The sequence below is a fragment of the Callospermophilus lateralis genome, chromosome 9 (genome assembly GCF_048772815.1).
Source record: "Callospermophilus lateralis isolate mCalLat2 chromosome 9, mCalLat2.hap1, whole genome shotgun sequence".
NCBI lineage: Eukaryota > Metazoa > Chordata > Mammalia > Rodentia > Sciuridae > Callospermophilus > Callospermophilus lateralis.
In genome coordinates, this window is record NC_135313.1 from 95,165,789 (window position 1) to 95,175,691 (window position 9,903).

Here is a 9,903-nt window from a genome sequence, read left to right on the forward strand (position 1 = left end):
CTCCGCACCCCACCTGCCCCACCAGCGGGGGGCCTGGGAGTGGGCAGCCAGGTGGGGTTGAGAGGGGAGAACCCTTTTGGTTTCTATGCTGTTCCTGATTCAGTGGGCAGTTTGGATAATGATGCTAAGAGTAGGGACAAGTGTCCAAGTGAATAGCGCTTCTTCTGGGCTGGACACTATACCAGTGCTCTCCATGTTTTCATTCACTGAATCCTCCCAGCTGCCCTGGGCAGTGGAGACCATTAGCACCGGTATTCAACAAAGGGGGAAGCCCAGGCTCGGGGACTGTGTGGCCTGCACGAGTTCCCTCACCTTGTGAGTAGATGTGTGGCCCTGCATGGCCTGGCCCCATGTTGGCCTCTCTAGGGACAGACTGAGGCTGAGCTGGGGCAGCCCTGGGCCCAGGGAGATGGAAGAGTGGACTGTGGGAGGGCAGAGGTGGACAGGAGTGAGCGCCAGACCTCACCCAGAGGTCCTGGGGCCTGAGCGGTCACTCTTACCTTCTTTAGCTCTCTCTTTTGCTCCCTCTTTCTCTTTCCTCCGCTCTCCTTTTTCTTCTTCCTGCACAGTATTTCTGGACTTCCTGCCTTGGTCTCCCTCCTGGGGGTGGCCTGTAATCCTGGTGTCTGGGTCTGGGGGCAGTGACTCTTCATTGACCTTGTTTTCCTCAGTTGCCTGTGTGGGGCCGGGGCTTGGGGGTGTGACTAACCTTGGCTTTGTCTCTGTCTCCCCGGACCCCCACGCTCTGCTCTGCCTCCTGCGCTGCCCCCTGGCCTGCGGACCCACAGCTCCGGAAAGGTCCACCAGTCCCTCCGCCCCCCAAACACACCCCGTCCAAGGAGATCAAGCAGGAGCAGATCCTCAGCCTGTTTGATGACGCGTTTGTCCCCGAGATCAGCGTGACCACCCCCTCCCAGGTCAGCCGCGGCCGCCGCGGCCCAGTCTTCTCCCCTCCTCTCGCTCTCCGGGAGCGTGCATGATCTTCATCCTCCATCCCAAGCCCTGGGCTCCTGTCTTTAGGGCCAGGAATCTGGCTGTGTAGTCTGCGCCTGCCTCTCTCATTCATCCGCCCTCCCACCTCCGTCATTCCTCCATCACTGTCCAACATCCATCTCTGAGCATGTCCTGTGGCCAGATGCAGGGATTCGGAGGTGAAAGCTGTCCCCTTGCCTCTGGGGGCCAGCTCTGCTGATGCTGTGGTGGGGAGTGTGAAGGGCTTGGGGCAGCCAGGGAAGGTTTCCTGGAGCAGGTGGCCTTTGCTCGGTGGCTACTCACAGAGAGCCATAGGCAGAGATAGCAGAGAGTCTGGGAGGGATGGGAGATGGGATTACTGTAGCCAGAATAACATGGGGGTGGGGGCAGTGGGAGTAGCTGGTCAGAGCAGTCGGACACCCTAGAGTGGCCTGGCATGGAGACTGTGGCTTGTAAATGTCCTAACAGACGTGTAATGCCCCTCCATGTATGAACAGGAGGAGGGCACAGCAGGGAGTGTTGCTCATGGCTGAAACACCTCTCGCTGGCACCGGATTGGGCTGACACATTATCAGACGGACTCAGGGGCAACCCCCAGAGAACTTCCCGCTGGAGGCTGGCTCCCCAGGCCTCACAGCCTCCCTTCCGCAGGGCCTCACCTTTGATGGAAGATGTGCTAGAGCAGACTGTGGAGGACTCAGCCACAGTGCTGTGGGGTTTCTCGGGCCTGCCTGCAGCCCGGCCCCGGGGGGGTCTTTCGACTCTGCCTCCAGCAGGCTCCTTTGCACAAGCCCAGAAGCCTGGAGGAGAGGCCCCTGAGCATGGTGAAGGGCAGGTGGGATCAGAGAACAATGGTTCCAGGTTGGCACCAAGACTGCTGGCAGGTGGCTGTGTGACGCAATGCCAGCGGCCCAGGAGGGATACAAACCTCTCTGAGAAGGAGGCACAGGGAGATAGGAATAGCAGTGACAGCCCTCCCCTGCCTGAGGGTGACTGTCGGGAGACCTGGACATGCTGGCCAGCATGTTTTCAGATGAGGGAGATGGATGACATGAGAGCAACTAAGCACCGACCAGGTAGTGCCACCCGCTTCCTGCAGTACATCCTTTGGTTTTCAAAGACCCTCTCGGAGGGGGCATTGCCCCTATTTAGGAGGTGAGGGACCTTCAGGCCTGATTGACAGCCTGTCTCAGACAGGGAAGAGGGGTCTGGCCAGGAGGTGGCTAGAGACTGCTCAAACCCAGACTATGACTCTGTGTGTCTCTGTCCCCCCATGTGTCTGCATGTGTCCTTTGCCACCCCTTGTATCCATATCCAGGGAGGTAGGGCTATCCATTCTGATCTGGGGTGGGACAACTGTCCACCTTGGGTATTGCTGCATGGGGCAGGGGTGGGTTTGTCCCCATCCACGATGCAGGTTCTACCAGGGCTTCTTTGCTGTGATGTGGTGAGTAGCCTGTGTCCCTGCGAGGAAGGATCCTCAGTCATGCATGGTGCAGGGCGGGGGTCACTTGCCAGGAGCAATACAGCAAGGTGGTCAAGGCTGTGGCTGATGACCCTTCCCTGGGAGCACCAGGGGAGTTGCTGTCTGGACTTAGCCGACTAAGGTGAGGGTGTAGAAGAAGCAGGGAGGGGCTTGGGGAGGACACTGGCCCCCTGCTGGTGGGAGGTACCTGGAGGCTATGTGTATTGGGACACTTGGTGTACTAAGTACTCAATCCTCAGAGATGGCTTGGCTGTGAGTTGGGGCAGTGACCTTACCGACTCAGGCCCATCAGATAGGACTGGACCTGAAGGAGAGTCAGCTGCTGGGGGTAGGCCTGGGCTCCCCTGGTTCTGGGGAGTCAGTCCATTTGACCTGCTGACGTGGAAGGTCTTATGCTGGGGGACAGATGCCCGTGAGTGTTCTCAGGAGGCCTCTCTGGAGAGCCACTGCTCATACCTCAAGTCTCAGGCCCTTGATGGAGGCTCTGTGGTGGACACTGGCCTGGAGGGCACTCCCTCTTAGTGCTGGGTGCCTGTCAAGAGTGAGTAGGGCCAGGGAGTTGGCTGGCCTGGGCTTTTGGGGCTAGGGACCCGCCCAGTACTGCATGAGGGCTCAAGAGAGCCAGAACCCTGAGCCACATCCTCTTTTGGATCTGGATAAAGTCTTTTCTGGTCCTGAAAGAAGAAAATCCCTTGTATAATAAGATGAAGGCTGCAGACTGTCCAGCCCCTCCTTAAAAGCACTCTGTCCCCTGAGTGCTGGTGCATTCCCAGCCCCCCACCAGCCTCAGAGGGCTCTTCAAAGCCAGTTATCAGTTCTGCCATCCAAGGGTCTTCCCCTGGGGGCTCTGGGGAGACCTCCCCCTGTAGTGGTGCGGCCTGTTGTACAGTGGGCTTCTCCCTTGGGGCTGGGCCTGTTCTATGCGTGTTGCTGGGCCCACTGAACAGGGGTCTGGTGGTGGCTGCAGGGGTGGAGTCGAGCTTTAATGCAGATTTCCCAGGTGGATCTGAAGCCCCTAGCACTGGGGACCCCACTTTGGAGATTGGCCTCTGAGGCTGTCTCGGCTTGCTCAACTTTTTCTCCATCCCTGCAGCTGGTTGGTAGATGACACAGAGGGTGACTTGACTGGGGTTCCCCAGGGACAAGTAGTATGGAACTCCCAACCCTGGGGCCTGCAGGTTGGGGAGACTGAGGGTGATCCTGTCCAGCTGGACTGTGGCCTGGGGCTGCTCTTGGTGTGCAGCGGAGCTTTTGGAGAACAAAGAGGAGCACAGGAGCCTGCCCCATCCAGCGGATGGAGATGGGGGCAGTCTGGGGCTTGCCTTGTTCTTGCGGGGTGGCTGCCCCATGGCGGGACTGCTGCTGGATGTCCAATGCTGAGTGCTAGGTGTTGTCCTTATGTGAGGGGGACCTGTGCCAGGTCCTGTGGTCATGGGTAGTGCTCCTTAGTATATGTGTGTGAGGTGGGTGGGCCAGAGCATGGGATGGGGGTCTGTATTCACCTGCTGTGTGTACCTGAGGTGAAGGTGCTCAGCCTGCTACTAATGACCTTCCTCTTCTGCTGCTGCTGCTGCCAAGTTCGAGGCCCCGGGGCCTTTTTCTGAGCAGGCTAGTCTGCTGGACCTGGACTTTGACCCTCTGCCACCCGTGGCAAGCCCCGTGAAGGCGCCCACGCCCTCTGGTCAGGTTGGTTGTGCCCACTACCACCGCAGGCCCACCAACTTCCAGGGTCTGGGCTTACGTTTGCCCACCTGCTATGTGGCCTCTTAGGCTCAAGGTTTTGGGGTCCCAGATCACCAGACCCTTTCCCACACACTGCCCTGCCCTTCACCTTGCTTCCTGACTCAGCCCTTGTCGCTCCCTTAGGTGTAGGGCAGACCCAGACTAACCATCAGACGCCCCTCAGAAGAGGGCTGGTTAAATACTTCCTGCAATTTCTGGTTTATCTCAGCACCCTGCCTGTCCTGGCAGCCCCTCCCTGACCTGGGGTGTGGTAGCTGCAGACCTAGCTCTGGTTCCTGCTGTACCCAAGCCCTGGGGTAGGGGGTCTCTGTGGACTGCTTGCTCTCCTGTCTCTAACCTCCGTGCTAACTCTGTCCTTCTCCCCCACTGCTGCGCTCAGTCAATTCCGTGGGACCTCTGGGAGGTAAGCTGTGTTTGCTCTGTACCCGGGGGAGCTGCGTCTCTGTGTGCCCAGGTCACTCACCCCCTATTCCTGTTCACAGGTGTACACACCTGGCACACTCACCCACGCAGCACACACAGACATGTGCACACATGCACAGGGAGCCCACTGAGGCTGCTTCTGTAGCTGATCTACTGCTTCTCCTGGTCATCACCATGGGAAAGGGCCTCCTCAGTTTAACTGGAGATGAGGGTCCCCTCCATGATGTGACACAGTCCTCAGGGCCTGTGAGTGTTTGCCTGTGGACAAGAAGCCAGGTGGTCACCTAGGATAGACTGGGTTCTTTATGGTGGGCAGAGACCTGTGAGGCAGGAGGGCCTTGGAGTGGAGGGCTCTTTTTGGCAGTGGAGGAATGCAGAGTGGCATCAGGGAGCCATTTGGTGGGTGAGGGCAGGGCTGGTGTCTTCCGAGAGCAGTGACTATGGGCAGGTACAAGGCCAGCTCACTTGGGACAGGTGCCACCCATCAGCTTATAGCTCAGAGTGCTGAGGCCCAGGGAGGGCTTGGAATAGGCCCCATGGCTGGTGGTGGTTGAGCCAGAATTCCCAATGGGCTTGGTCCTTGAGACCTCCTGATACAAGCTGAGGCCCTGGCAGGAGCAAGTGGATGTGGCATGTCATGCTCTGGGGCCATACACCCCAGTGCTGCTCCTGGGAATTCCAGTAGAGCATTTTACTTGAGCTGTCAGAGACAAGCCTGGTTTGAACGGCAGGGCGAGTTTCATGTGTGGATTTCTGTGGATGCTGAACTGCAGGTTTCCATCCCACCTGACCATTGCCTTGATAAGGCAGAAATAAGGAAGGGGGAGAGAGGCGAGGCCTCGGGCTCTGGCTAGACTGTCCACCTCAGGCACCCACACCCTCCCGCCAACACTCTGGCCACTCATGACGGTCTTCTCTTGTCTCGTGCCCCTGCCCAACGTTTTTCCCACCTGGCCTCCCTGCTCCTCCCTTCCCCACCTGCCCCGTTCTCTCCTGGTGGCCTGTCACTAGCCCACAGAGAGTCAAGCGGGCAGCCTGCCATCCGGGGAGCCTGGTGCTGCTGAGGGCACATTTGCTGTGTCCTGGCCCAACCAGACGGCCGAGCAGGGGTCTGCCCAAGTAAGTGCCTGCCCACCCCCACCCCCTGTCCAGCTTGTCCCCATCTCTGGGGGTATAGCATGGAATGAAGAGGCCAGAGGAGGGGGTACAGGATGGACCAGGCCACTGTGGGCCTGAGGGTGAGGATGATGCCCTGAGCCAGGAGGCCCCTGGACAAGGTCACTAGGGGGTGTGGGTGTACATGGCTGGAGTCACATCTGCCCCTCCCACTTGCCCACCCAGTGCAGGGCCCCCTCTGAGTGGGGGAGGGAGGGCGATTTTAGAGCATCTTTCAGTTTATACCAGGCACTTTCCAGAATTTTCTCACTTAATCTTCATTATGATCTTGTCAGCCACACTTCCTCCTTTTCCAGGTAAGGAAGTGGAGGCTAAGGGAGGTCGAGTAACTTGGTTTCAGGGGTAGGAAGTGTCCGAGTCTGTGTTGGCCCAGGTCAGCCCAATTGCAGGGCCCTTGCTGGGGGCTGCTGGGGCATCCCTGACTGTGATGTAGTGTCCAGGGCTGGGAAAGGACTGCCCTGCCTGCTATGAGCTGCATTCCTGTGGGGACAGTAGCATAGATGCAGGCTTATGCCTGGTCAGCTGGACCAGGCAGGGTGGACAGGAGGCAGCTGGGACTTCTTGCAGTCTTAGAGGACAGGGCCTGCGAGGCACGGTTGGGGTGGCATCCCGGGTTCCTGCACTAGGCTTCTGTATGCATGTCACTTGGTGTTCCTGTGCCTGCCAGCACCTCTTCAGCGTCTTCCTGTGTCTGGGGCCTGCCTGATCTGCAGGGGCTCCCAGATTATTCAAGGTCCTGGCAATGCTAGAACTGGAGACCACCCAGGCCAATATCCCTGGCCTTCCCACTCAGGTGCTGCCCTCCCCTGGCCTGTTCCTTGTTTCCTGGTTGCAGCATCCTGTCCTGTGTCTGACCCCTTGCCGGCATTTATGTTGCAGCCCGCAGAGGCCTTGGAGGTGGCAGGTGGGACCCAACCTGCGCCTGGAGCCCAGGAGCCTGGGGAGACGGCGGCAAGTGAAGCAGCCTCCGTAAGACGGCAGGGACCAAAGCCCTGTTTTTCTTTCCTGCTGTGTCCACCGTCTGTCTGTCTGTCCACCTGCCTCCCTGTGGCTCCCCTGTGCTACTTGCCCGTAGGCTGCGGTTCCCGTTGAGGAGCTTGGGGACAGGCTGGTCTGGCATCTGGCACAGACACCTCTCCTTCCCTCCCTGGTGGCCCTTGCTCTTCCTGCACCACCACCCTGATCAGCTAACTTGTCTCCTGTCCCCAGAGTTCTCTTCCGGCTGTGGTGGTGGAAACGTTCTCAGCAACTGTGAATGGCACCGTGGAAGGCAGCAGCGGGGCCGGCCGTTTGGACCTCCCCCCAGGCTTCATGTTCAAGGTGAGCCCAGGCTAGCAGACCCAGCCACTGTTCCACTGTGCCTGGGGCTGGGGCCATCCTCTCAGATTTGCTGTCATATGATCCCTGCTATGCCACTTCAACCCACTAAGTGGCCTCGGAGCCCTGCATCACCATTTCACAGGGGTTCACGGTACAAAGCCTCTGCCCTGTGCTGGTCTGGAGGGGGACCACGGGGTTGCTGACATGCTCTCCCGACCTCTGCAGGTGCAGGCCCAGCACGACTACACGGCCACTGACACGGACGAGCTGCAGCTCAAGGCTGGTGACGTGGTGCTGGTGATCCCCTTTCAGAACCCAGAGGAACAGGTGAGTGGGTGCCAGGCTGCGGTGATGGAGACGGCCAGCAGGGGGCAGCAGAGGCACGCTGTCCTGTGATCCAGGACTCCATGGGTTGCTCTTCCCCTTTCCCTAAAGCCCTTTACTCTCTTCCTGGTTTCTGTCCATCCTGTCCTCTCCCACTGGCCTCTTCTCCCTGCCCCTCTTCTCCCCATCTATCAGCTCTTCAGTGTCCTCTTTTCCTTCAGCCTCCATTTCTTCCTCTTAGGCTCTGTCAACTTTCTCTTTCCCCCTTCTCCCTCCTTACCTACCCCACCCCAGGCAGCCTTCCTCCCCAAACAGGATCTCTCTTGCTCAGGTCCCTGCCTGCAGGTGTCCTCTGTGCAGTAGATGGAGCAATGGCTGAGCAGTGGCCTCTCTCTGGGCTCACGTCCACCCAGCTATTGCCCTTAAGGGTGGCCCTGCTCTGTCCACGCATGGCCACCATTTTCTCAGCTGTGTTCATAGCTGGGTCTCACCCCAGATGCCTTCTGCGCTTGTGGCTTCTCCATATTAGTTCATCTCAGAGGACCCTCATAGATTTGGGCCAGCTGATTTGCTCAGATGGCTAAGGGCTCTCAGAAGGACTTCACTTTTGGTACAAGGAAGCCTTTGTGGGGTGTTTGGTGGTGCCCATGGGGACATATGGCTTTTGCCTTTAGTTTCAGCACTGAGCACCTGCTGGCAGAGCATAAGGGACCTAGGTCTGAACGTACTGATTCTCCTAAGCCCCCACGTCTCCACTGACCTCTCTAGGGTGCCTGCCCTCACTGGGTGGGATTTCAAGAAGGAGAACCCTGAACCTCAACCCACAGGAAGGTTTTGTTCAGGGGTGGCTGGAGTGGGCTCAGATAGGACATCAGAGTTACATGGGACAAGGCAGATAACATCACAAAGGTAAATCACAAAGATCCAGGAAGTTCCCAGGCCTAGTCCAGCTGCAGGGGCAGCCTGGCCCAGTTGTGGGCAGGGATGGACAATCACTCAGTTCCAGGGTAAGCCCTGGGCAGAAGACCCCTGCTAGGGGTCAGCCATGAAGCAAAGGGCAAGTTGGAAGTGAAGCGCTTGATAGGATGGACTGGGGACCTTCTAGTAGCTTTTAACTGGTCAGTGCTTCTAGATCTTTCCAGTATTGTATATAGAAATCTGAAACCTGGAAGGGGTGCTGCTGTCCTCCCCAGGGACGGGCCTTCTGTGGGCACTGGGTGGTAGGAAGCCCTGGGACTGGGGCTGGGGGTGTTGTTTGGCATGTTTAGATCAGTGCAGTGGTCAGGCTGTCTTAGGAAAGAGCAGCTCACCCAAACCAGGCGTAGGTTTAACCCTAAACCCACCCATTGAGGGCAGGCTGGCTCCTGCGGGGTAGGTGTAGGTCTCAGGAAGAGGCATCAGGAGGCATTTTCAAGGTGGGTTGGGCAGGCCGAGGGTGAAGAGCAGGAAGAGGGACCCTCTTCCCAAGAGATGCTAGCAGGGCCCTGTTCTGTGCCCTCTGCCCCTCATCCCTGTGTGATGTGGGTGCTCTCCTTGCACCAGGATGAAGGCTGGCTCATGGGCGTAAAGGAGAGTGACTGGAACCAGCACAAGGAATTGGAAAAGTGCCGGGGCGTCTTCCCTGAGAACTTCACGGAACGGGTGCAGTGACGTGATGGCGGAGCTCCTGCAGTCCTCTGGGCGTGCGAAGAACACCTTCCCCGCCCCCCCCAAAAGAAAATGTGTGTTTCTTTCTTTTTTTTTTTTTTCTTCTCTTTTTTCGTTTTTGTTTTTAAACTTTTGAAAAAGCAAAGGGAAACCGAGAGACGAGAGACCTAAGCCGAAAGGTATTCTCCCAGAGATTAGGTTGTTCTCCTCCAAAAGCCCAATCCTGGCCAGTCTGGTAGAATTCACCAGTGTTTCTGAAGCTGCTGTGGTCCCTAGTTGAGTTCCTGGCACCCTTCTCTGTGCCCGCATGTGTGCCCGGCTGCAGGGCGGGCTGGGGGCCGCCAAGTCACCGCCACGCTTGCCTGAAGCTTCAGCCGCGCCACCTGGGCAAGGGTCTTCTTTACCTGGCAGCTGCTGTGGGTGGGCGCAGACACCAGCCCTGCCTGGCCCTGCCCCGCAGACCATCCGTGTGCTGTTTGAAAATAAACCTTAGTGTTCAAACAAAACGAAACAAAGAAACAACAACAACAAAAACTGACAAAACACTAAAAAAAAAATAATAATAATAAATAAAGCCTGTGTTGTTTATTTTGCCACCCCCACCCATCATCTGTATCAGGACTCTAGGAGTCCACACAGGAGAAAACCGGGACCCTGCTGGTGAAAGGGGGTCCAAGTGCTTTGTCCAGAGTCTGGTGGACTAGGAAGGGGCCTGGGCGCTGGCCCACCTTCACCTTCCTCTTGCGGCCCCCACTGAGTGCAGCCCCAGCTCCTCCGCTCCATCGGTGATGTGGGCTGGTCTGAGCAGCCCA

The 9,903-nt window shown here is 57.9% G+C and overlaps 1 protein-coding gene across 7 annotated transcripts in view; it reads left to right on the top strand.

The window, feature by feature from the left end:
• The window catches only part of Bin1 (bridging integrator 1), a 56,950-nt gene extending 47,284 nt beyond the window's left edge, over positions 1 to 9,666 (top strand). For 2 of the 7 annotated variants that reach the window (XM_076866666.2, XM_076866665.2), the window contains 5 exons: positions 789 to 917; positions 6,680 to 6,769; positions 7,010 to 7,120; positions 7,346 to 7,447; positions 8,987 to 9,664. In XM_076866666.2, coding sequence (XP_076722781.1) covers positions 789 to 917; positions 6,680 to 6,769; positions 7,010 to 7,120; positions 7,346 to 7,447; positions 8,987 to 9,094 — 540 coding nt within the window. In that variant the 3' untranslated portion in view covers positions 9,095 to 9,664. Of the gene's footprint in view, positions 1 to 788; positions 918 to 4,036; positions 4,145 to 4,580; positions 4,605 to 5,635; positions 5,744 to 6,679; positions 6,770 to 7,009; positions 7,121 to 7,345; positions 7,448 to 8,986 lie in introns of all 7 variants that reach the window. The other 5 variants (XM_076866670.2, XM_076866669.2, XM_076866671.2 and 2 more) reach the window with 4 other exon arrangements.
• The last annotated feature ends 237 nt before the right edge of the window (positions 9,667 to 9,903 follow it).